Source organism: Fonsecaea monophora, assembly GCF_001642475.1.
Source record: "Fonsecaea monophora strain CBS 269.37 chromosome Unknown Scaff89, whole genome shotgun sequence".
NCBI classification, from domain to species: Eukaryota; Fungi; Ascomycota; class Eurotiomycetes; order Chaetothyriales; family Herpotrichiellaceae; genus Fonsecaea; species Fonsecaea monophora.
Window position 1 is genome coordinate 101,409 of NW_019174020.1, and position 25,626 is coordinate 127,034.

At 53.8% G+C, this 25,626-nt stretch overlaps 7 protein-coding genes across 7 annotated transcripts; 2 read left to right on the forward strand and 5 right to left on the reverse strand.

Moving 5' to 3' along the window:
• Positions 1-2,245: 2,245 nt before the first annotated feature.
• Positions 2,246-2,814, reverse strand: AYO21_09273 (hypothetical protein; the record flags this gene model as incomplete). The annotated part of the gene is made up of 2 exons (XM_022659211.1): positions 2,246-2,521; positions 2,659-2,814. The coding sequence occupies 2 exons, from the start codon at positions 2,812-2,814 to the stop codon at positions 2,246-2,248; spliced, it is 432 nt and encodes a 143-aa protein (XP_022508494.1).
• A 938-nt stretch (positions 2,815-3,752) lies between these two features.
• Positions 3,753-4,275, forward strand: AYO21_09274 (hypothetical protein; the record flags this gene model as incomplete). Its single annotated transcript, XM_022659212.1, has 2 exons — positions 3,753-3,986; positions 4,045-4,275. 2 exons carry the CDS (start codon positions 3,753-3,755, stop codon positions 4,273-4,275), a joined length of 465 nt encoding a protein of 154 aa, XP_022508495.1.
• A 1,459-nt stretch (positions 4,276-5,734) lies between these two features.
• AYO21_09275 (hypothetical protein) lies at positions 5,735-7,863 on the reverse strand (the record flags this gene model as incomplete). The annotated part of the gene is made up of 3 exons (XM_022659213.1): positions 5,735-6,115; positions 6,544-6,768; positions 7,771-7,863. The coding sequence occupies 3 exons, from the start codon at positions 7,861-7,863 to the stop codon at positions 5,735-5,737; spliced, it is 699 nt and encodes a 232-aa protein (XP_022508496.1).
• A 3,281-nt stretch (positions 7,864-11,144) lies between these two features.
• On the reverse strand, positions 11,145-11,447 carry AYO21_09276 (Heat shock-like protein; the record flags this gene model as incomplete). Its single annotated transcript, XM_022659214.1, has 1 exon — positions 11,145-11,447. One exon carries the CDS (start codon positions 11,445-11,447, stop codon positions 11,145-11,147), a length of 303 nt encoding a protein of 100 aa, XP_022508497.1.
• A 3,275-nt stretch (positions 11,448-14,722) lies between these two features.
• AYO21_09277 (hypothetical protein) lies at positions 14,723-15,273 on the reverse strand (the record flags this gene model as incomplete). Its single annotated transcript, XM_022659215.1, has 2 exons — positions 14,723-14,992; positions 15,067-15,273. The coding sequence occupies 2 exons, from the start codon at positions 15,271-15,273 to the stop codon at positions 14,723-14,725; spliced, it is 477 nt and encodes a 158-aa protein (XP_022508498.1).
• A 935-nt stretch (positions 15,274-16,208) lies between these two features.
• Positions 16,209-17,471, reverse strand: AYO21_09278 (hypothetical protein; the record flags this gene model as incomplete). The annotated part of the gene is made up of 1 exon (XM_022659216.1): positions 16,209-17,471. One exon carries the CDS (start codon positions 17,469-17,471, stop codon positions 16,209-16,211), a length of 1,263 nt encoding a protein of 420 aa, XP_022508499.1.
• A 3,364-nt stretch (positions 17,472-20,835) lies between these two features.
• Positions 20,836-24,324, forward strand: AYO21_09279 (hypothetical protein; the record flags this gene model as incomplete). Its single annotated transcript, XM_022659217.1, has 3 exons — positions 20,836-21,032; positions 21,266-24,167; positions 24,238-24,324. The coding sequence occupies 3 exons, from the start codon at positions 20,836-20,838 to the stop codon at positions 24,322-24,324; spliced, it is 3,186 nt and encodes a 1,061-aa protein (XP_022508500.1).
• Between the last annotated feature and the right edge of the window lie 1,302 nt (positions 24,325-25,626).

Sequence of the window (25,626 nt, forward strand, 5' to 3'; positions counted from 1 at the left end):
GGCTGCGATCCTACGCGGATAGCGACGGCACGATACGGCGCAGGCAGCAGGATTGTTATTGTCGAGGCAGACAGACCAAGGACCCTGGATTATCATGTGGAGAGGCGAGGAAAGTAGCGCGAAGAGGAGAAAATTCGGACGAAGCCATTGGAAGATTAAGCGAAGATTATGTCATCAGAAAGTCAAAATGAACGAAGGTCGAGGAGACGAAGGGTATTGGCAAATTCAAGAGGAGTAGACAGCAACAGAGACACAGCGAGGGTAGGATAGTGCGGTAACAGTAGAGAAGAGGATAAAAGACAGGAAAACGAAGAGAGAAGAGGAGAATTGAATAAAACGATGCAGTACAGGAGGAAAGACAAGACCGTCGCCGTAGAGCGGTGACATTGCAAGGGACGGTTTTTCGAGACCGAATTTGGCTGGCGTTCATTACTATTGACCATGAATCTCGTCGGGCTTCTTGCCTTTCCCACCAGATGACTGGTTGCGGGTTGTGGGCTGCACAAGGGACGCGAAGGAAGTGTCCATGGATGAAATTGCACAGCGAGCGTTGAAGAGTTCTCAGCGGCAGCGACAGCGTTAGAATCCTCCAGCTCCGTAAGAAGAGGCTTTCCGCAAATGCTTTGGTGTCCAGTCGTTCTTTTAGCGTCATGTCGATAGCCGCGTTATGACACCGCGTCGCGACGCCGGGACGCCTTTGTCGATCTGGCTCTTCCGGCTCTTCCGGCTCATCGAGAAATGAAGCTACTCTGCTTGAAAGCCTGATTGCGTGCAATGACGATGTAAATAACTGAACCAAGCAATTTCGAGAAGCTCTGGCGGCCGAAAATCCAAAATTGAACGCTCGATTTCGGTCCGGAGACTCATCCTTGACCACGCCTGGCAATGAATGTATGGCTCGGCCACGCGACCGCCCCTTCCAACTGCCGCTCGACCTCCAGATGGTCAATAGTATCATCAAAACCGACGAGATCTTCAGACGGGACTTGAATATTGCCCTTTGCCTATAGTGAGTCGCGGGAGCGCCACGACTTTTGGGGCCTTTTTGCGGCTGTATTCTCCATTTGCTGCCGTCCGTTCTTTCTGGAGGTCGTTGACCACTCCTTGGAGAGGAACCAGGAGAATGGAGACAAGGCAGGAGAATCGAGAGAGTAGAGTCCAGTAGCGAGCAAGAATCCAAATCATTAGTACTTGACGAGGGCGTATCGGTGCGATGGCCAGAGAGTAGGTCCGCATACACCGTCAATAGGAGTAGTGGAAATAACAAGACGCCATAAAATAAATACGACGTCCTATATATAATTCACTCTGTAAGCTTGATAGATTGCTCGTTAGTGTATCTCGACGTAAATAGTCTCTGATAACGCGGCAGTAATGCCCTCTGGCGGTTCATATCCTCGAAAGGTCTAGTGATCAGGACCACCGTGAGCGCTCAATTAGCCCTTGGGATGCGCCCAATCGACGTCTCGCGAGTAAATAATGTCTCACCGAGGAAACAGCGGCTTCGAGATGAAAAGGAGTCGCTTTGTTGGGAAACAGAAGGTGTAGTATGAGGCCGTCCCAGGGCCGTCTTCCGGCGCCGTGACTGGCTATCGACCAGCTCATTGCTGGCTGCAAGACTGACCAGATACAAGCCATGATGGACTATACCAGCAATGGCAAGGGAGGATGAGTAAGAAACGAATCAATCTCAATGTCCGTCAAATCACCGAATGACGCTCATCCGATTGACTGCCAAAGACTGTGATGTCTGCCATCTCAGAAAGGAGAAGTTCGATATAGAGACCCATCCAACAAATTGGTAGAACAGGCGCCCAATTCGCTGTAAACGAGGCCTGCCACCTCCCCAAGTAAGAGGTTGATATAGAGGTCCATTCCACAACAGCTGGCAGGATTGAGGTCTCAGGGCTCAAGACCAAAACTTCGATAGGGTCCAAGGCAGTTGCTCCCAATGCGAATCGAGACAGGACGAGGACAGAGCGTGGATCCTCCTGGATCCCTTCGTTCAAGGTCGTCTCGTCTCGTGATTGAAGATCTTCCAGGTCAAACAAGGGCCGGTACGGATACACTAGTGTCCAGAATCGCTCAAAACAGGTGTTTGCGAATGGGTTCTCAAGCTGGAGATCACTGACGACGGCCACTATCGGCTCTTCTGGCTGTCATTCCTCGTTTGGCGAAAGATCTTCAGGTTCTTCTCTTCTTCTACCACCCATTCACAGAGGCGCTTGCTACCGTAGTAGCGGACCTACCAGTTCAGCTGCTCACCGCCGTCGCCGTCGTCTTCAACGTTGTCCTCTATTTTCTCTCGGGCCTCAGGAGGGCAGTCCTCCTCTTCTTCCTCCTCCTCTTCTTCCTCCTCCTCTTCTTCCTCCTCCTCTTCTTCCTCCTCCTCTTCTTCCTCCTCCTCTTCTTCCTCCTCCTCTTCTTCCTCCTCCTCTTCTTCCTCCTCCTCTTCTTCCTCTTCTTCTTCCTCTTCTTTATCTTGGGTGACGAATCCATCGCGGATATTGAATCGTCTATTCTAAGCTCAAAATCCTGTAGAGAATAGGTAGGAAGGCAAGCCAGGGTGGGAAAAAAGGGCCGACGAGGTTGATTGGGTGTCCACCTAGAGTTTCCTCAGCATTATTAGCCACACAGAGGGAAGAGCAACGACAATACCCTCAAGAACACTGTCTCCGATCTCCAGGGGAACTCGCAGAGGACACTCCAGTGCACCAGGGAGGTAGCAACGATAACACCCTCAAGGACACTGTCTCCGATCTCCAGGGAACCCAGAATATCGCTCTTTCGTATCGAACAATCCCGCAGACTCATCCGGCTTGGTGTAAGATGCGCCTCCGATAAAGCGCAGGCTCGGACTCAATCGCGTAGGCAGAGCAAAGGGGTCTGGGTCTAGTAACCTTTGTAAATAAGATGGTGGACTCGTAGAGGACACTCCAGTGCCACCGGAGTCTGTATAGCTGGTCATAACACAACAGAAAACCCTGGGAGACCGAATCAGCGCCTCGGGCCCACGTTCCACAAAGCCTCGAACGCTTCGAATGCCTCTACCTGGGCGCGATCGCTTGTTCCTAGTACTGGAAGGTCTTGATAGGACGCCATAGTCTGCTCCGCTTCTCTGCCTCGTCGTCCTGTTGGATATGGATAGCAAAGACGCTTGGGCGCGAGATCTTCTGCGAGGGCCGCGGCGCGCGGATGTTCCACTGCTCCGAAATGGAGACCCATCCAAGACGGTCAGTATCTCTTGGTTGATCCTTGACTCTGCATCCTGGTCGACAAACATTTCACTCGTTGAGGGGCAGTAGGCAGAGCAATATCCAGCGATTCCTCCACCCCAGAGAACCCGCAATGGCTATTCCCCTCTCAGATCCTTGACGAGGACGATAGCTTCGACCTATCGAGTGATCTTGATGCGAGAATAACTCGATAATCGGGCGTTGGTAGCCAGGTTTCGAAGCGCAGCCTCGAAGTGGTGATATTATTACTAGACGGCTCAACGTGAACAGCCTCTCGACAAATCTTCAACGCCCAATGTAGGCAGGCACAAAAGCTATCGAAAGAAGAAATGCTGATGAGTCGGAAGACCGAAATCCAAGGGTGTGAGACGTTCCTGGAGGTGGCTGACGGACAGGGCCGGAGAGACGTCCATGGAGAGAGAGACCTTCATGGAGGTGGCTGACGGAAAGGGCCGGCAAGCGTTGATTGCAAGACTCAGAATAATCTCGTATATTGCCACGAGCACGATTTGCGCCATGGCCAGATGGCTCGACGCCTACAATTGCGATGCCGCAGACAGATTTGATGACAAGCGGAAGCAGCCCAGGCCAAAAGTGGCGGCGAAAGGGCCCGTGGTGGAAGTCCAGGCGGATCTGATTCCTGGAGAGATGGGACCAGCGCAGGCTCGCCAGGCTGCTGCTGCTCCTGCCGATATGGCCAAACAGGTGGCCAACCAGAGGAGGCAAGTGCCTGGCGCCGCGAAACTCGAGGTATGTGGCTTGTTGAACTGTATCGATCATGCCAGACCGTCATCTGACTTGGGATTAGTGTCTCTCGCCTCGAGGTCAAACGGATGAAGAACAGAAGGAGATCGTGGGGTTCAGATCGAATATGCTTCTCAACAATCTGGTTAGGCTGGAGGATCGGATCATTCAGTCAATGGCAGAAATAGCCTTCCGGGAAGGCAGAAGAACAGAAGAACTGGGGTCCAGATCGAACGGGCTCCTCGGTCACCCGGCTCTCATCGCGCCACCGCTGCGGCTGATGCCGCTCTGCTAGCTGCGATATGTCGTCCTCCTCCTGCCCTCTCAGGCACAGCTGTCAGCTGCTTGGTAGTGGCGAAGATGAAAGGGGTGCGGCACGACCCTTTTTCGTAGCTATCCTGCCAGGTCTAGCTAGGACCTTTGCATTCTTGGGATCTCCGGTTTCCCAGCGTTATCGAATCTCACCGCATGCTTAAGATGGCGAACGAACGGAGTAAGAAGACAGGTAGTCAAAGAGGTCCAAGACTGTGCGGCTGACATGACTCTTCAGATCGTAACCTTTCAGCTGTCGTGCTGACTGACCCCAGCCAGTAGATCAGCAAAATTCACGTTCTCCCCGTGGCTGTATATTGAAATAACCAGTGGCATTGACCGGCGGCATTGACCAGTGGCTGACGTAGAACGTAACACCAGGAGGGGCTGTCGATGCGGTGACAGTGACGGTGAAGAAATAGGACGAGGTTTGCCGAGTCGAGCCCTTGGAAGGAGGTTGGCAAAAGATCATCAACTCTCCTCAGCTTCCACCTCATCCGTCTCCCACGAAGAATCCCTCAACCCGCCCCCCGCAGGCTCAAGGTCGCGGCACTGCCATCGCTCTCACTCTCGACAGGCATGTAATCGTATACACTGAGTTCAACGTGTGCATGACACTGCCGGCGCTGATGTAGTTCGAGGTTTGGGGCCGTCGCTGGCCGCTGGCCGCTCATCCTGCCGCCTTGGCCACGGAGCGGCCCATGTGTCCTATTGCGCCGAAAATGAGCCATGCTTGCTCGCCGGTTGAGGAAGAGCCCCATCCGGCACTTCTGCAAGGATTCCCTGAACGAGTTTAGCAACCATACTTGGATTCAATGGTTGCGGTGGAGACTTATGTCCAGCTGCCGTCGTACAATCTTCGGTCTTGCTCCGAAACCTGCCCAGGCGCCTAAAACCTTGTGTTTATGCCTGTAGGCATCGAGCTAGGCATCGGGCTAGGCGTCAGACAAGGAAGAAGGGCGGGGGGGAGGTCGTCGTCCAAGATGTCGAGAGACGCCAAACGTCGTACAGGGACTTCAAGGTTTGACTGGGTGAGATGGATTCAACTGGACTTCTCTTGGGCAAAGCGTCTTGTCGAAGACGTTTGCAGGGGCAGATCGTGACCTTTGTAAAGAAACAGACGTGATCGTGGGATTGGTCTCCTCAGACTGCTGCCGTCAGGGTGAATACGAGTCTGACGGCCAAGTCAGGGCGCTGGTCGCTCTGGGCGCCGACGCCTGCATCGTTGGACGGGACGCTGAAAAGGCGAGAGAGGTGCTTTCCCGTTGCCAGGGTCGAACACTCTTTATTGACATGGGGACGCTCTTGATTGACATGAGAACGCTCTTCATTGACATGGGGACGCTCTTCATTGACAAGAGGACACTCTTCATTGACAAGAGGACACTCTTCGTTGACATGGGGACGCTCTTCGTTGACATGGGGAGGTGGCTCGCTGCTATTCACCCCTCGCCGCCGGCGCCTGTTCCACCATCTTGACACATTCTGCTGACCAAGAATGTAAGAGTCTGCTTGCTGACCACCGAGGATGATGGTTGACGCTTCCCTAGACGCTTCATCCATGTAATCACTGCCATCATCGTCTTCATCAACGTCAATACCCCATTTGGGTCATCAAAACCCGGTTGATGTCGCAATCCAACAAAGCCGCTGCCGCCAGTGAGAGAGAAATCGATGACGGGTTCAAGGACGTCGGGAACGAGAGGAGGACCGACTCCATTCACGATGTATTCGTTGGCCTGCGTCACCAAGAACGCCGGACCGATCAAGATCTCGGTAAGGCTGATACCACGAGCCCCATGCACCGTTGGGCACGCACGGCTCTGCAGAGAAAATGAATGGCCAAGCAAGAACGCAAGAGGGGGAAGAGAGACCGGGGAGTCAGAGAGACCTCGGGAAGCCTTTACTGGCCCCAGTTTCAGACGGTACAGGACGTACACAATCCGGCTAACCTGGCGCTTTCATTTCGGACACAGACTGGCGATTCGACCAAAAGGCAGAGGCTTGCGCGCCCGGAACAGGCCCTGATCTTCAGATCTGACTCAGGTTCGACTGTGAGGCGTCCGTGGCCTCCCTGACAAAAGGAAGGCTGTAGGACTTGGCTGCGGATTGCCCATTTCGACTTCTTTTTCCCCCAGCGGAGGGAGTCTAATACCTTGGACTATTACCATACCCAGGGGGGCTGTCTGGCTGTCTGGCTGTCAAGCATTAAACACGTCAAAAATGCCGTGCAGCCGAGGCTGTCGCGTACGTGGACTGTGCTGGCGTCCGAGCCGCTGGCCAGAGTGACGCTGACGCTGGCGCTGGCACTCGGGGTCGTCCGGGCCCTGTCGCTGGGCGATTCTGTCGTCGAGTTTTGGTCCGCTTCATCTTCGATCTCTTCTTCTTCCTCTTCGTCATCCACATCCGATTGCGTGACTGATGGTGGTTGGCGCGCAGCAAGCCAGTCATCCTTGGTCGCCCATAAGCCGCTACCCTCGAGCAACGGCGCAGGAGGCGCCCAGAGCCGTCGGAGGATGTAGCTACCTAGTCGCCCAGCTGTTCAATATCTGGATCTCGCTTGACTGTGGCCGATCCAGGGTCGAGCTTCGGGGTGCCTCGTGTCCGCTGTCGTCACGGTGGTGATGTTCGAGGGGCCGGCAAGTGTCGAATCGGTGAACCAGGTAGGGCGTGGAGAGATAGATGTCTGACGATATGATATGATAATGCCCCGAGGTTTCGTCACCTGCCGTGCTGCCGTACGTCCTCTTTCTTGTCTGTAGCGATAGATCGCAGAGGACTGAATTGGCAGGCAGGTAGGATGGCAGATATAGACGTGTAATGTAGTAGCAATAATGCCGCACAGGGCTCATTCTTTCCTCTTCCAATATCGATAAATGTCTTTGCAGGAGAACAATCTTTCTGGCGTCAAACCAAGCTGGCACTCGGGAGTAGTAGGGACACTTGCTGTACCATGTATTCGGTAGCCTCAGGGGGTATGCATATGGTAAGCCTCGAGGAGAAGAAGTGCGACAGCCGTGGTGTGATACGGCACGTATCGTCTTTGGCGGCGAATCTCATGAATGGACGACCGACCGACTGACCGACTGGCTCGCTGGCTTCCTGGTGGTTGTATGAATGAATGGAAGACTGAACGTCTGAACGACTGAATGACTCACTCGCTGTCCTCCGGACGGCAGTATATGGTAAGCCGCGGGGGGAAGTCCTCCAGCCGTTATATCGTACGCAGGCGGAGTATCTCATGAACAAATGAACGACTGAACGACTGAACGACTGACTGGCAGCGGGCCAGACGGAATAACGTACGTGCCGTTTTCAGGCCGAGCATCTCATGAGTCTGAACGCCGAGACGTCAAGGGGACCACATGGAGTGGTCGATACAGACTGTCCTATTGTGATCGAGTCCCTTTTGAGGCAGATTGATGCATCATCTCCTATCTACTTCAATGCATATCCTCGTTACTCATGCGGCCCTTACGGCGTAGATGACCTCGCAGATCTTGAAGACAAAGGTCAAGCCCGAACTGACGCCGGCGCGGGTGCCGACGCTGGGAGAGGTGCGCGGCTGCATCGTGGTGGTGCTGGTCCGCCGCTTCGTGCTCGAGGAGCCACTGCGCCACGAATGGAACCGCCGCGCGCGGCAGAAGCGTCCATGCGCGCATTGGGAAGAAGTTCTTTCTGTATCAAGGGAACGTTGTCTTCAGGAATGCTGGGGGAGACAGCTTGAACTTCTGAGACTGACCAACGGACTGAGTGACTCGCTGACTTTCCCGACGGCTGTATACGGTAAGCCTCAGGGGGAAGGAAGTAACCTCATAGCCGTGGTTTGGTACGTGCCGTTTAGATAGAGAATCGATTGAATGAATGACTGAATGAATGACTGACTGACTGACTGCCTTCCCCGGCCGGCTGTTTCTGCCTTTGACCGTTCGATCCTACCGCCGTAGGACGTGCCGTTGTTGACGGAGAATCTCATCTCATGAATAAATGAACGAACGAGTGACTGACCGACTGACTGACTGAGTAAGCTGCTGCCCTTCCCAGCGGCTGTATACGATAGCGTCAACGAAGAGGAAGTACAACAGCCGTAGTGTGGTACGTATCGTCTTCAGCGGAGAATCTCGCCAATGAATAAATGAACGAACGACTGACTGACACATCGCTTGCCGCCGAGACTGTGTTTTGGACGTTTGGTTCCCTAAACAGAAGACTTCGGCTCAGGGCTGTGCTCCCCTATTCTCTCGCATACCCGACGGACAATCACCGATCATGAGTGCTGTCGCTTTCATCTGCCTCTGTCGATGCGGTAATGGAGTGTATCCATGCTGCGGAGCAGTCCTGCGTGTCAAGGACTTCATCTTCAGCCTTGCTTGCGCAGTCGAAGTCGCCACTGATGGGTTCAAGGGTAGCTCTCCGTCCACGAGAGGGGTGAGTGACTCGCCAGAGGATTGCGGAATTTGAACGGGATTGCGGGTCGTCGATCTTGTATTTCATCGTCAGTGTGCGAATTCTGACCGACTGACTGAATCGTTGCCCTTCCTGGCGGCTGTATACGATAGCCTCAGGGAGGAGGAAGCATAGCAGTAGTACGTGCCGTTTTTAGGCGGAGAATCGAATGAATGAACGACTGATTGACTGACTGAGCAAATCGTCACCCTTCCCGGCGGTTGTATTCGATAACGTCAGCGGAGGTAAGTAGAATCTCATGGATGGATGGATGAATGGATGAACGAGCGACTGACCGAGTAGCTCGCTGCCCTTCTCGGTGGCTGTATACGATAGCGTCAGGGGGGAGGGAAGTACAGCCATGATACGTGCCGTCTTTAGCGGAGACCTCACGAATGAGTTAGCGGAGAATCTCATGGATGGATGAATGAACGGACGACTGACTGTCCTCCCTCCCCGGCGGCTGTAGACAGTAGCCTCAGGGAGAAGTCCTACAGCCGTGGCGTGCGTCTAGGGGACAGCAGCAGCGTCTATTTGGGACAGATGACAGATGTAGATGTACTCCCATGATCCCAGTCACCGCCAGCAAGGGCAGAAGGCAAGGCGCGCGCACCTGAGTGGAAATGCGTTGTGTTTTGTCCTTGAGGACTCTTCTGAGAATCTGTTTCGAAACATGGAGAGCTCTCCTCCGCAAATGCGCTCAAAGACAGTTCGTAGGGCTCGTAGGGTTCGCAGGGTTCGTAGGCTGAATAGTCAAGACTCGAAACTGTCGTATTCCACGGATTAAATATCATATGGATATTAGATCTGCAGAAATCGTGCCCGAATGATAGAGGACCATCCAAAGCACTCTGATAGCAGGGGACAGGAGTGCCGTAAATGGCTGTGCTCGCCGCATAGCGTGCTGCGGAGCGAGAGAGGACGATGCGGCAGAAATGACGGCGTCAAGGGCGCTCTGTGCTGGAGAAGTCTCCTCCTCTTTACCAAGGACAGAGAAGAGGCTGATTCGAGCATTTGTGACAATAGGGAAGAGGCGGCGGCGGCGGCGGTAGCAACGACATACTGCGACGATGCGGTTTCCAGAGCAGCCTGGTAGAACGAAACGGAGCAGGAGTGCCATGAACGGCAGTGCTGGCAGCATACGCATCTAGGGTTTCATGTAAGATTCAAGCTCTGCGCGACCCCTCCGCCCAGCAGGATCTCTGAAGACTCACCGTGTACAAGACTCGTACCTCTCTAAGGAAGAATGGTCGACGTGAGGAAGAAAGATTTGTAACAGGCATTGTAACAGGCATTGGTGCTGCGTGTCAGATGTCAGATGCACGCCCCCCTGGAAAGGCCTTAAGGTGGCGCCCATGAAGCTTCTGGTTATTCATCGCCAGCCCAGACTCGGCTTTCCGACCACCATCTGCGCAGACACATGGCAGGCCGGAAGAGAAGCTCTGACGGTTCGTTCATCACGCCGTAGACGCTGGGAGTCGAGGGGGAGTGAACCAGGCTCGGCATGACTCCAGCTCGAACTTGGGGGTGTTTGTGGGTGCTGCTGGTGCTTCTGTAACAGCCATTGTCATAGCCATTGTAACAGGCGTTGTATCAGCCACTGGAACAGCCAGTGGAACAGCCTACTTACTCACCAAGCTCGTATTGTGTTGCTATGAACAGGAGTGTCCTCAAGACTACGTCCGCCAGTCTCTCCCGGCTCGGGAGGAACCTACGGAGAATACGTGTGGTCATCGGTCGGACTTTTTGACGAACTCGTCCTTTCGGAGTGCCGGCGGGTCAAGTTCGCGTTTCAGTGGAAGAAAGTGGCCTGGTAGGGTAGAAGAGCCAAGGGCAGCTGCGCAGGGGGCGGGGTACTCGGTAGACATGACTGACGCTTGGGTGGCTGGCTTGGAGGCTGACTGGCTTGGTGGCTGGCTTGGAGGAAGGCCCTTTCTGTTCTGGGGGAGGTACCTAGCCAAGAGACTTCAGATAGACAAGGGTGGCCACGTGGGTTATCGAGAGATCTTTGGCTAAGCGCCATTAGCAACGTGGTGACAAAGAAACAAAGAATAGCCATTGACCTTCATTGGAGGGATAACTGGTGAAAGTCTAGGCCGACGCTGACGACGGAGCAATTCGTAGGCTGGTACGTACCGTTTTGGGGTGAGAGTCTCTTGACACGGGCGATGGGGTGAATCGGGGCGGCGGCCACTATTGTGCTTCGTCCATTTCCCCCGAGAGATGCTTTCATGGACAGAGTTGGTGCCCATTCACGCAAGGCAAGCCGAGAGCCGTGGCCTTGGTGGTCTTGGTGGTCTTGGTCATCTCCGACGAGCCCGTCAAGCCTCCGTTCTTACCTACCACGTAGCGATGGGACCACGTAGCGATGGGACCACGTAGCGATGGGGAGAATCGTTGGTGGCATCACGAGTATATGGCGCTCTCGCCAGCTCCCTCAGCTGCAGGGGCCTCTTCAGCGGCCTTCTCCTCGGCAGTCTCTGCTTTTTCATTGACATTCGGACCAAGGGACACAAGCTTGTGAATGCGCTCGGTAAAGCTGGCGGGCTCTTCAATGGTGAAGCCGGAGACGAGCAGAGAGGTCTCAAAGAGAAGCTGGGTGGTAGACTTGACGGTGCGGTCGTTCTCGCCGTCAGTCTCGACCTTCTTCTTGAGCTCACGAGTGATGGGTGGCTTGAGCGAAATCTCGAATGTCTTCTTTGAGGACATGGAAGAGGGAGATGTTCGTTGGTGGTATAACGAGCATGAGGACCGGGCACACGGGTTAGCTAAGAAGCAACCATTGTTTGGAGACGAGACAGAGTGGAGGGAAGACAGGAGAACGGAAGGAAGACAGGAGGATGGAGAGAGGGCAGGAGAACGGAGAGAAGACAGGAAGGTAGAGAGAGTAGAGGAGAATGGAGAAGCAGGCGAATGGAGACAAGGTATGAGAATGGAGACAAGGCAGGAGAGTAGAAAAGAGAACAGAGTGGTGTAGTAGAGGGGAAGAGACTCTACCTTTCATTTACAACAGCTTCTCCAATGTTTCTTCGAGGAATCTGTCAATTTTGCTAGGTTATTGAGCTGATAACTTCGCAGAGTCAGTGTCAGGTCTGATGCGAGCAAGTTGGGAACGAGAGATCGTGGCTCACTCATCTTGTGCTTCTTCTTCTGTTGAACGGCAGGAGATTCTCCGTGTGGCCAAGGAGGGACATTCCAATCAGGTCGTGAGGTCGTGCCGGCTAGTCCGAGTCGGCGACGTCCAGAGTTCAATCGCCAGATCAAAGACGAGAGCATGGCTGGGCAGCCCACCATAAAGGACGAAAGCGAGGAAGACGAATCTCCTCCTCGATGCCTGCCGCGTCCCGAAGCCCAGTCCTGGTGGAGCTTTTGGCTCAAGCCGTTTTCCTTGGACCATCGGCTATTGTCTGAAACAGGTGGTATCACGGAGTAATCATGCGACCAGCTGACGAGGCGTCGTCCACGAGTTCATCGGCGGCGCCATGAAGATTCTCGTTGGCTCCACTGCTGCAAACATGAAACTGGGTCGCTGGCGAGGTTTTTCCTGTTTATTATCGGGCACAGCATGATACACTGATAGATAGCGTTGGCTGTCGGTGGAGCTCAAAGAGGTCGCTGAGATGTAGGCTCTAGGCTGTCCCAAACTCTTTCCGGCCAAAGAGCCTGGCGCCATGAGTGCTGTCATTGAAAGTGAACGAGGCGGTGCGAGCGGGCGACCGGACCAAGGAGACATCTTCGCTGCATGAAGCCGCAAGGCAGGCCGTGGTGTCACGGTCTCTCAGGTCATAATACATGACAGCCACGCGTCATCGGCTTTAGAAGTAAGAGTGCTGTAGAAGGAGGAAAGGAGAGACAGACGGGAGAATAGAGACACGGCAGGCGAATGGAGAGGAGATCGAAGCATAGAGAGAAAGCAGGAGAATGGAGACAGGACAGGGCAATGGAGACAGGACAGGGAATGAAGAGAGCAGAGAGAGGAGGATAGAAAAGAGAAGATAGGCGAATGAGTCAAGACAGGAATGGAGACAGGGCAGGAGAAGGGAGAGCAACCAGGGGAACGGATACAAGACAGGGGAATGGAGGCAAAACACGAGAACGGAGAGAAAGCAGGCGAATGGAGAGGGTAGAGTAGAGGAGGATAGAATAGAAGAGTGTAGTCGAGGGGAAAAGACGAGAAAAGACAGGAGAATGGCATGCAATAGCCGGCCCTGGGCCATGGTGGCGTCCATGTCGTACTATTGCTCTATGAGCCAGCAATTGGATATCTTCCGGGTCGCTGGGGTTTCTGTGAAGTCGCTTGACCACGTCCAGGGCTTACAGGGCGACGGTTTTTCGAGAGGAGCCAACGGGCGCTGGGGTTGTAGGGGACAAGATTGCTGCTGGCCAGCAAGATGTAAGTGGAAGAGGACCTGGAAAGCGAGCGGGAATCGCCAGGCGAATTGGGCAGCAGGATCAGAAAAGACGAAAGCGAGAGCGGAGTGCGATAGCGAGAATGCGAAAGCGAGAATGCGATAGTGAGAGTGCGATAGAGATCGTGAGCGAGCGAATGAGTAAGCGACTGAGTAACGAAGCCGTGCATTCGTGCGGTGGAGGCGCAGAGCCGTTAACGATTGGGAATAGTAACTGCGAAAAGACGACCGAGTCCAGATAAATTGATTAGATTAGGCGGGGATTGATGGAGTGCGGCTGCGGAATGATCCGACTTCAATTGTCTGACTCTCTGGCTCTCTGGCTATGAGACCGAGTGTATAGTCAATCAATCAATCAATCATCAATTCATCCCATGAACAATACTCTGTAGGCCAGTGTCTCCTCGTTGTAGAATGACATGGCGGTCTACGGGGCCTCATCCATGTTTGTGTGTGTTTGGACACATTGTATTGTTGATTGTCGGGAATCTTGCCTTGTTGATGACGCGTTCAGCCCTCCTCCTTCGCGTCTCGACCACCATAAAAACCTCACCATCCCTCTTGTTTTTGTTTTTCTTCTTTCTCTTCATCCATCTTTTGTCATTTATTCTGCCATTTATTCTGCCATTTATCAGTTTTTTTTCAGTCATCTTCTTCAGCCATCTATTGTCAGCTCTTCAGCCATCTTCTTCAATCATCTTCAGTCAGCTCTTCAGCAATCTTCTTCTGCCATCGTCTTCAGTCAGCTCTTCAGCCATCTTCTTCAATCATCTTCAGTCAGCTCTTCAGCAATCTTCTGCCATCGTCTTCAGTCAGCTCTTCAGCCATCTTCTTCTGTCATCTTCAGTTAGCTCTTCAGCCATCTTCTTCAGTCATCTTCAGTCAGCTCTTCAGCCATCTATCAGTTTTTTCAATCAGCCATCTTCTTCAGTCAGCTCTTCAGCAATCTTCAGTCAGCTCTTCAGCAATATTCAGCCATCATCTTCAACCATCGTCTTCAGCCATTGTGTTCACTTCAGTCCTTCATTTATCTTTCACTATGTTCTATTGGTAAGTCTCTCTCTCCCCCTGTTCTGCTGTGCATCAAATCTAATCTGCGTTAGCCATCTACCGTCATCTTCGCCATCTCGGCCATAAAAACAAATTTCAACTTGGAAAACAACAACGACGTCAATTGGACTCTGTCTCAAAGACATTCAACTTGGAAAACCATCAACTTCAATTGGAATCATCTTGGATATCAATTAACCAAAGGAGGCAAGGCAGGACCTTTGCCAGGATTATTGCTACGGGTTGGACACGATCCTCACATTGACTAGCATAGATAAAATGCCCTTGGACAGGGACCAACCGCATAGATAGATAGTCAATTCAAACGAGTGTCCATCAATCAATTCCTTCTCTGCTCGTTCATGCTCATTGTAATGTCCACTCCCCCCAACAATTCCCCGTGGTCCGTTACGCACATTCCGACTCTCGACAATATCATTCTTCCTGATGGTTTCTTCGCCACCACACCCCCGCCCCCTGCCCCCGTGTCCTTCTTCTCTTGTTGTACCTTCCTGTCCAAATAACCTAACGGAACCTTGCCCGGTTGGTCGCCTCGATCCCGTCCACCTGAGGGCCGTCCACCTGAGGGCCGTCCACCTGAGGGCCGTCCACTTGCGGGCTGTAGTTCAGGCACCTGGGGCAGAGGTTGTGGCCGCACAAGGTGCACTCCCAGACGGCGGCGTGGACGCCGTCGCAGTTCCGGCAGATCCAGATCGGGCCGCGGCCGTCGCGGGCGCTGATCTTGCTGTATTCGTGGAGGGGACAGGTCGTGTACGTGAACCGATAGCTCATGGTCTGGAATCATTACAACACTGACTCAGTATTGACTAGGCAGGCTGCCGGGAGGGGGGAAATCATCAAGCACTTACATTGGAGCCACCTGTATTGGAGCCATCTGTATTGGAGCCATCTGTATTGGAGCCGTCCGAATTGGAGCCATCTGTATTGGAGCCGCCAGCGTTGGAACCGCCAGTATTGGAACCGCCAGCATTAAAGCCGCCAGCATTAAAGCCGCCAGCATTGGAGCCGCCAGTATTGGAACCGCCAGCATTGGAGCCGTTGCTTCCGACAGACATGGTGATGAGCTTCCTTTCCTTTCTCTGTAAAGAGCTGCAAAGACGGGGGTCTCTATTGACCGATCAGGTGAGTGGTGAGCGTGTCGATGTCGATGTCGATGTTGCTATTCCGCAGGCGACCGCGATAGCCAATGCCAAAGCCAAAGGTGGTCTCTTTTTACTGCCCGTGTCGTCACTTTGGGAGAGAGAATGAAGAACGAGAAAAGCCAATCTCCGAAGGGACGTTTCAATAAAAGGCAGACCCGGAGAAAGAAAGAAGATCAATGAGGACTCTTGCCAGGGATCATTGAATGCATTGCCAGGCAGCCATCCAACACAGTCAGTCCACATTCCGGCCGGTGCGGTGTGTGATTGCTGCCTGATGTTTGTGTAACCGGCCGGGGTTGACAGGTAATTTGTTGGGCAGAAGCCACCATTTCTCGTATTCTGACGGGCGGCTGACTGGCTTGCTGGCTTGCTGGTTGTGTTGAGAATCAGCCACTTACAGCAACGCCAACGACGCCAAAAACAGGTTTTCTCCCTTGATTGTCTGTGTAACCCACCCTTTCAACGCAACGACGGAGGCAAGGGCTGGGTGGGTGGGTGGGTGTGAGAGCAGTCAAAACGCCTCTCGTATTCCGAAATTGCATACACCCCTGGGTGCTTGGGTACTCTGGCGAAGCTGAGGCTGAGGCTTGAGGCTGGAGTCTGAGGCTTGGGATTTGAGGCTGGAGTCTGAGGCTTGAGGCTGAAGCCTGCCTGCCTGCCTGCGGCTAGGCTAGGTCAATGCAGAAGCAGAGATAGAAGCAGAGACAGAAGCAGAGGTAGAGGAAGAATCAGAGATAGAGGCATACGGTCCTTTTCATTCCCTTCTGCCCTTGTGGTATACATCTGCTATACAACCGACCGCTCCGACCGCCGATCAGTGCCGACGTCGTCCGTCTGATGGTGGTGGTTCAGCCGTTCAGAATTTGGCTCAGATCCATGGCATTCTTCCTGACCAACTCTTCTGAAACAGGACCGTCGTGGTCCTCGGGGTCGGGCGTCGAGGGTGGGCCGCCATACATGTCTTCGTCCTCAGGCTCCTCGCCCTCAGGCTTTTCGTATCCAAGCTCCTCGTCTCCAAGCTGCTCGTCCATGAAGCCCAGCCAGAGCTTCGAGACCTCCGCGTATGCACGGTCCTCGTCGTCGGTCGGGCTTCCCGGCAGAGATGGGGCGAGGTATTCTCCGACATCACCAGTGAGGAGACCATGGAGGGTCCCGAGCATGCGATCCCGCCGCTGACGTTCCCTCTTCTCCGCCAAATAGAGATCTTCAAGCTCTGTGATCTTTTTATGAGAATCGGCGAGTCTCTGATTCAATGTTAAAGTCCCATTGCCCGGGTGCAGCCGACGCTTCTTCAGCCGTGAAAACCGCTCCACGGCTTCACTGTACTTCTGCAAGCAGGTGGCCATGAGTGTCTCTGGGATCATATCCTCGGGCCAATGTGCTTTCGTCTCGATGATGTTGTCCCGGGCACTGAACCACTCTTGTATCAACTCCTTTCCGATACCCTTGAGGTAGAGCCGGCCCCGGGGGCCGAAATAGCTCGGAAGTAGCAGATGGCGCTTGTGCGCACAAATAGGATGTCGCTGAATAAAAGCATAGAGTTCTTGTTTGGTGACTGTCCGAGCGTAATTTGGATGGTCAGGCGGTAGGGCTCGATAGTCGGGGACTTTAGGGCACTCGGTATCAATTTCTGTCCAAGCGGTTCTGCCGTCTTTAAGGATGACTCCAATTTTCGGCGGCTGCTGATCCGCCTGCTCGGGTTTCCCCCAGATCTTTGAAATCCCCCAATCTCTAGCCTCTTCATATGGCTCCCTCGCGGATGCCCCCGCCGCATCCCCATTCCATCTTGGTAGCTTGAAAGAGGTGTCTCCATCTTCAGTTCCCTCCCTCCTTCTCTTGGCTGCTTGTATGCCCACGCCAGGCTGCGCTTCGTGTTGGCTCATGTTCCACATTTCTCTTTCGGGCCTATACATCCTTGTCTGTTGTTCTTCGGGGTCGTCTTTCATAGAGAGGATCGACGTCTCGCTTCTTGATGGCCTTCGCAGGCTGTCAGGTATGTGATGGGGTAAGGCTCCCCAAGAGCAGCTGGTTGCCAGTTGACGGTTTTCGTCCGTCTTTAGTACTCTGGGCAACGACTCCGCTCTCGTCTTGATCGGGTTTTGCGGTTCCATTTCGTCCAGGACTCGGTCTTGAGGCCGGCCGCAGGGAGAAATCACGAATATTGCCGTCGTTGATAGATTTCTCAGAGGTCCTATCGAGATGAGGCTGAGATGAGGAAGAAGCAAAAAGTAGGACTTCTGGCCAGGCGTTTCGAGGCAAATCAACCCCAACGCTGAAGCTGAGGTGAGAGAGCTCTCCGAATGACCGAGGAGGATTCTTGCTGTGGCCAGATGATGGTAGTGGTGGTGGAAGTGGTAAAATTGTGGCATACGGCTGCGCCAGCCTTATATTTCCCGGAGAGTGCGGGTGTAACCATCTTGGCACGAGGCGTCTGGTTGGCGGTTTTGGCCAGAAATAGGACTCTGGCACTCTGGGACCCTAGGACTCTGGGACAGAGTTATTGACCAATCATCTTGTGACAAGTGCGGCGAACATCAAGGATACCCCCGTATTAGGTGTCGATGTCGACCACGGTGGTGAATATGAGGGTTGTGCATAGCGAGAATGTCTCAAGCTGGATGGGAACTCTCAGGAACTGACGGGGGTCTTGTATTCACGACTTGAGCGGCGTTGCGGAGCGTTGCGGAGCGTCGTGGAGCGTCTCCATCGTGTAGTTGATGGGTAAAATGGGGTCAATGCCGGTATTGGTTGGTGACTTTACGGGAATTATGAGAGAGCATGGACCATTAGGTTGACCGCGAGTGTATGAGCCCATCGGGTAGTGGTTGATGCACGAGGGGGAGTTGGACAGGAAAGGGCAGTGGCCGGGGCGACAGAAGATGGGTTAACACGCCGCAACCAGCTATTCAGCATCCGGGTATGCCGTTGACCGATTTAATGATTAATTTGATTGAAAAAGGTATCTGATCAGTCCATCTACTTGACTGGATTGAGAGAATCCCAGTGGCAAAGCAATAGTCGCTGTTCTGCTGGTTTTGGTGGTTCTGCAGGCCATCTTCTGTCCCGCCGTTTTGCCACTCACCGCCGTTTTGCCACCCGGCCCAAATTTTCCACCGCGGGGACACGTTTCGCTACCAAACGCCATTCCACAGCGAATTTCTATGTAATTATAGTCAAAAGTAGCCCTTATTGATACACAGATTCACCCTGCAGGCATTATAACTAAATTACGTGTTATTTGAGTGTTTGGTGGCGCGAAATCCGTTGATTATCGCCACCCACGCAGGCCGCCCGAGCATTCTCGCGGCGACAGCGATGTGGGTGACGCTCTTTTTTATGCCCATTGACACCCTTTTACTGCCCAAAGGGTGCCTAACACGCCTAACAACCCAGGCACACGTCCAGGGACCACCAGGCCAGTGGGCGCCAATTGCGGCGTTCAATTCGCAAGTGGCAAATCGCGAGTGGCAGGGAGAATCCTGAGCGGATCTAGGTCTACGCTGACAGCATTCATGCCGTGGTTAGTCCAGACGTTGATTGCCCGTGGAATAGGTAGCGGTTTGGTCTATTCATTGCCGAACACTGGCGAGGCAATCCTGGTCGTCTACGATCGCAGCATGTCCTCCGTAGATAAGTGCGGTCTTTTAGCGTGATTGACTTTCAGGTGGGGCCTTTTGAGTTTCCTGCGCGATGCACCCATAACCGCCCATGCCACCGGTAATAATGGGGAGCAACGTTAGGATTGATGAATAGGTTATCTATGAATGCTAGTTATTTTGTGTGAGGATAACGGCAGTCTCCTTCGGAGTGCAGCCGGCACTTGGGGGGTCTGCGGAGGCATGATTCTACAGGGGTCACTTGGGCATCGCGGCAGGGGAGACGGAGGATCATTCCATTGCGTTGTGTACGCATCATCTTGACCTTGACCTTCAGTTCTTGCAAGGAGGAGACAATCAGACATGGTGATACGCCCTTTTATCCTCCTGTTTACTTTGTCCCCTGTGATGGACTACCTGCCTGGTGGTGCGGGTCAGTCTACTGATCGATAGTTCTCCCTTTGTAAGATCAAGTCCTGATACAGCTCATTCACAACACCATCACACTACACACTAACCAGAAATGAGCTGTAAGTGATCAAGGAGTAGGTCCTAGCCATCAAACTATCATGTATTACATGTTGGAAATCAATCCCTCAGCCAAAGGGACGTGGGTGCGGTATGAGAGACACCCAATCAGGGATTGATTGCTGGCCGAGGACGAAGTGAGAGAGAGAATCCTCGTGGGAATCAGGATTGGACAGTTGAACTGAGGGAGTACGGGCTAGGATCAAAGAGAGTCGAGTCTGCTTGATCTGATCTTTGGAGAAAGAATGTCAAAGACCCGGAGGATCGAGGACTAGATGGGTAGATGAATCTCGGCTGATATTCAGAATCAACTTGGAACTTGTCACTATCTCAAGTCAGCGTCCCCATTTTCCCTCTTCTCTATTATACTGCCTGCTCTCCCTCTTCTCTCTCACACTCCGCTCTCCTACCCGCATCTAAACAAGGGTACATGCCATCTCGCATTGCAGCCTCGTCCCACAAATCTGTCTGCACGAAAATACCAACGCTGCACCACATCTCACCTCTCCAGCGATCAATCTCCTACCGACTAACGCAGTCCTCGGTACTTTCAAGTCATGGATCCTGTGTTTATCCTACACGTTGTCGTGTTCTCGCCTTGGACCGCAGATACGGCGACTATTCAGATCAGACCAGTCAACCAACCACCAAATCGACAAGCACGCAAACAACACATCCTCTGATGTATTTGAGGGGCGGGAATTATCGCTGCAGTACTGCAGACTGCATTGCAGAGGATTGCAGTGGGTGTTGGCGGGTGTGGGTGGGTGGTCATGTCGAGGTGCAGTGCTTTCGGGCGCTTCCGGGCATCATTCTGGGCGCTTGGGGGCACCACCACGCCCAAAAGTCATCGGTTCCATCATCGGGCCAATCAAATGGTGGGATTTGCGGAGTTTGACGTGACTGCCAAGAAGAGACGCGCGCTAACGAAACCACTTCACGTTTTCACGTGTCCTCGGAAAACTTGCCGCCAAGTCTCAGCACTTTCGCGTTTCTCACGTGCAGCTCATCAAATGGCCAAGACTCGCTAAACCAAAGCCAGTCTAGCCGCGCTGCGGCAGCCGCGTGTCCCCGAAATATCAAACTGCGCAAAAAACAAACGTCCTCCGCACCTTCCATCTCACCACACTCCCCCCTGCCTGCGCTCGACCCTCGAATGCCTCAACGACGCTGTTGAGCTCCTCCGCAGTTGCTCCCCCACCGGTTCCTCCCCTTCCGCGAGCCCCAGCCGGTCAATCTGGCGTACTTCGTCCCCCCGAACCAGGACCCGCGGCCCAGGAGGCGTTCGGGTGCCGGCGCATTTTACGACGGCTTTGGCAGGACTCAGGTGGTCGACGACCATTCAAACACAATGGCATACCCCGCGCTGGCGACGGGCACGGGTCGGAACATAGATATGGCCAAAACAGAGTCGGATCTTGCTGTTAATATCCGCAAGGCCACCAGCATCGAAGAGACTGCGCCTAAGAGAAAGCATGTTCGCTCCTGCATAGTGTACACTTGGGATCATCGCTCTTCCCAGTCCTTCTGGGCTGGATTGAAAGTCCTGTATGTCTTCTCTCTCCTCTGTCTTCCCCCCGCCCGTCTCTCTCTCTCTTCCCAATTGCTCTCTGTCCCGCCGGCGCTCGGGCCCCCACCTCCATCATGGCAGTCTTTTCCATGCCTGTGGACGTTATGAAACGCCTCTTCGATGCCTGTATCTTCGCTTCCAACGTTATGGCTCTGTACTTTTCTCTCTCATCCCTCCCCCCTCCCCCGCTCAGGTGCTAACGAGAGAACAGGCCGATCATGGCAGACGAAGTCCAGACCTTCAAAGCCTGCATCACCATCCACAAGGTCCTTCAAGAGGGCCACCCTGTCACGATCAAAGAGGCGCAGCAACACATCAATTGGATCGAGAGTATCGCTCGAGGCGGTACAGGAGACGGAATGCGAGCATACCAACCCCTCATCCGCGAATACGTCCACTACATCCTGGCCAAATTGGCCTTCCACCGCCTCCATCCCGACTTCAACGGGCTGTTCGAGTATGAAGATTACATCAGTCTCCGGTCAATCATGGACCCCAATGAAGGTTACGAGACCATCACCGATCTCATGAACTTACAAGATCGGCTCGATACAATGACAAAGGTCATCTTCTCTCACTTTCTGCCGGGAAGTAACAACGAGTGCAAAATTGCAGCCGTGGTGGCCAGTGTCCAGGAAACCTACGGTATCTACAAGTTCTGCACCAGCATGATCCGTGCTATGTACTCGTCTACTGGTGACGAGGAGGCGTTGGAACCACTCCGTGCCCGCTTCAACGCTCAACACTATCGCCTCGTCAAGTTCTACTACGAGTGTTCCAACCTGCGGTACCTGACTTCCTTGATCACGGTCCCCAAACTGCCGCAGGACCCCCCCAATCTCTTTATCGCCGACGAAGACAAACCGGCTCTCCCGAAACGCCCTGCAAAAGAAATCGAGAAACCTCCGACCCCCGTGGCCAAGAATGACGGCAGCCCGGACAACGGACAAAAGGACATTGAGGACTTCTGGACCCGCGAGGCCCAGCGTCAACAAGAAGAGTATGAGTCGGAACAACGCCGCCTGCAGCAGCAGCGGGAAGAGCAGCAGCGTCAGCAGTTGCTGGCCCAGCAAGAGGCGCAGCGGCAATTCGAGGAACAGCAACGCGTGCAGGCCGAGCAGCAACGTCTGGCTCAAGAACAACTACTCCGTGATCAGTATGCCGCACAGACTCAAGGTCGCCTGGCCGAGTTGGAGCGGGAGAACCTCAATGCCCGGGCCCAGTATGAGCAAGATCAGTTGATGCTGCAGCAATATGATCAACGCATGAAGGCCTTGGAGGAACAACTTCAGCAGCTCAACGCCAACTACCAGATGCAATCCCAGTCCAAGGATGACCAGATGGCCGCATTGCAGGAACAGATCAACAAGTGGCGATCCAAGTACGAGGCCCTGGCCAAACTGTATGCGGTGCTCCGGGCCGAGCACATCGACCTGCTCAAAACCAACCAGTCCTTGAAGCTCAAAGCCGCATCGGCCCAGGAAGCCATTGAACGCCGAGAACGCCTCGAACGCGAGGTCAAGACCAAGAACCTGGAGCTGGCCGACATGATCCGTGAACGCGACCGTGCCCTGCACGAAAAGGACCGCGCCCAGGGCTCCAACCGCGAAGAGGTCGAGAAGCTCAAACGCGAACTGCGACTGGCCCTCGAGCGAGCAGAGGATGCCGAGAAAACCAAAGCCTCCGAGCTGTCCGCGCTGCTGTCCAAGTACAATCGCGAAGTGGCCGACCTGGAGGCCGCCGTTCGCAACAAGTCCCGCCAGATCGAAGAAGTCCGTCTCTCGCATGGCGATAGGAACGCCGACCATGAGGCCGCCCTCAAAGAAAAAGATGAAGAGATTGAAATCTACAAAGCCGGCATGGAGTCCGCCTTGGAAGAGCTCGAAGTCCTCAAACTGGGCCACGGCGAGTCGGACGGTGCCCTGGACAGCGCCATTGACCAAGTCCTCACGACCACGGTGGACAAGATCAACGATATTATCGATTCGGTCCTCCAGAGCGGTGTCCAGCGAGTCGACGACGCCATGTACGAACTCGACTCCCCCATGCAGGCCGGCAACCAAAACGCCACGGCGCCATACGTCCTCTCCCAGATTGAAAAGGCCGCAGCCAGTGCCACCGAGTTCTCGACCGCGTTTAATAACTTTATCGCGGAGGGACCCAACAGCCCCCATGCGGACATCATCAAGACCGTGTCTATCTTCGCCGCCTCGATTGCCGACGTGCTGTCCAACACCAAGGGTTTGACACGGTTTGCCACCGAGGACAAGAAGGCCGACCAACTGGTGGACGCCGCACGTCAATCCGCCCTCGCCACGGTCAAGCTCTTCCGCAATCTCCAATCTTTCCGCCTCGCAGGCATGGAGCCGATGCAAAAGACCGACGTGGTTGTCAATAGCAATCACGACGTCCTCGTGCAACTGCAGAAGCTGTCCAAGTTGGCCGAGACCTTTGCTCCTAAGGGCAGCAAGCTCTCGACCACGGGTGACTTGGGCGACCTGGTGGACTCGGAGTTGACCAAGGCCGCAGACGCCATTGATGCCGCGGCCGAGCGTCTGGCCAAACTGAAGAACAAGCCTCGCGACGGCTATTCCACGTACGAGCTGAAGCTCAACGACTCGATCCTCGCAGCTGCGCTCGCGGTGACCGGCGCCATTGCCAAACTCATCAAAGCCGCCACGGATTCACAGAACGAGATTGTGCGTGAGGGCAGAGGCTCCTCGTCCCGGACTGCCTTTTATAAGAAGAACAACCGCTGGACTGAGGGTCTCGTCTCCGCCGCCAAAGCCGTGGCCACATCCACCAACACTCTGATTGAGACTGCCGACGGCGTCATCTCTGGCCGCAACTCCCCCGAGCAGTTGATCGTGGCATCGAATGATGTGGCTGCGTCCACGGCTCAACTGGTGGCGGCGTCTCGTGTCAAGGCCAGCTTCATGTCCGAGACCCAGGACCGCTTGGAGCAGGCCAGCAAGGCCGTGGGAGCTGCCTGTCGTGCATTGGTCCGCCAAGTTCAGGACATCATCAAGCAAAAGGCCAAGGATGAAGGCGAATCCACCGACTATGCCAGCCTCAGTGGACATGAATTCAAGGTGCGGGAGATGGAACAACAGGTACGTTACCCATCCCTTCTTCTCCGCTTCTCTCTCCCTGTCATGTATTAACTGCGGCTTCGCTCCACAGGTCGAAATCCTTCAACTTCGCAATGCCCTCGACGCGGCGCAGGCCAGACTGGCAGAAATGCGGAAGCTCTCCTACCGGGACGAGTGATGCCTGCACCCTCAACGCACACACAGCCTGCGCAGCCCGCACAGCTTACCCCTCCCTCCCTTCGGTCATTCCTTTGTCCTTCCTATTATATCTTCCTCCAGCGGCAGCAGAAAGAGTATGAGATTACAATGTATGGATTTGAATATGCAAGGAATTATTACAAGAGCGAGTTAGACTCGCCATGACGGAGACAATTGTTGTGACATTGGTGAAATTGAAGCAGGATTATTTATTTTCTTAGGCACGGCATCGCTGGTTCAAGTCCACACTCGTTCAATCAAGAAGTACAAGTACAAGTACAAGCAAAAGGGGAAAAAGCGGAGTCTGTATGGATAAGACGGAGTATGAGTACTTGGGTTATACCAGATTGTCAGAATCAACCCATTGATGAATATTTCACGATTCTCTCTCTGTCCTTGAACCCTCAAAACTCTCATATTAGCGGGATTTCTCTCCCCCAAGCTCAATGTCACCACGACTCCCAGCCCTTCACCATCCCTTTCAACCTTCAACGCCAGAAATCGAATCACCAAGGCCGTCACCACCCTGGGACCGTTTACCTGGATACCTACTTCCCTCCCTGTGTCTCTTTCACCGCACGGACCTGGCTGGCCTGTACCCCTCAGTGGCGACTTGGGCCCTGATTCCCTGGCCCCTCTGTGACGTTTGGGACATTTCCTCCTTGCACCAAACGGACCTTTGACGCATAATCAAGTCATCATGGACCATTTCCTACGACTTCCGTGTCCCTTGGACTCGTGGACTCTTCAAAACTTCCATTCCAGGCAGGATTCTCTACTTTTCCCTTCAGATTGTCCACCTCTTCACGCCACCATCCCTGTCTACCGGCGATATTGATGGTTCTGCCTCAATATCACCAGGATCCCCTTCCCGCTCCTCGAATCAACCATGAACCCTCGGAATGGGTGTCCAGCCGTCAAAATCGGCGTTCAATGCTCAATATCAGTGGTCTATATCAATACGGCTTATATTCAGCCGCTACCTCTACTATCCTGCCTCTCTTCCGGCCAGAATCAAGAATACTACGACTCTCTTGCATTGAACCCTCGGGCATCACCTGGATTCCCTTGACCTATTCAACACTCGATATGACCAGGACTCTCTGTCCTTCCCCCCAAGTCAATGCCGTCAGCAATGCTATTACATACTCTCCGAGGCTACAGCAGCGGGGTCTTCCCTTTGTTCTGCGGCACGAGCTCGACGTTCCTCCAATCCTCGACATCTCCTGGACTCCCCTGACCTATTTGACCTTCGACATGACCAGGATCTTCTCTCTGGCCT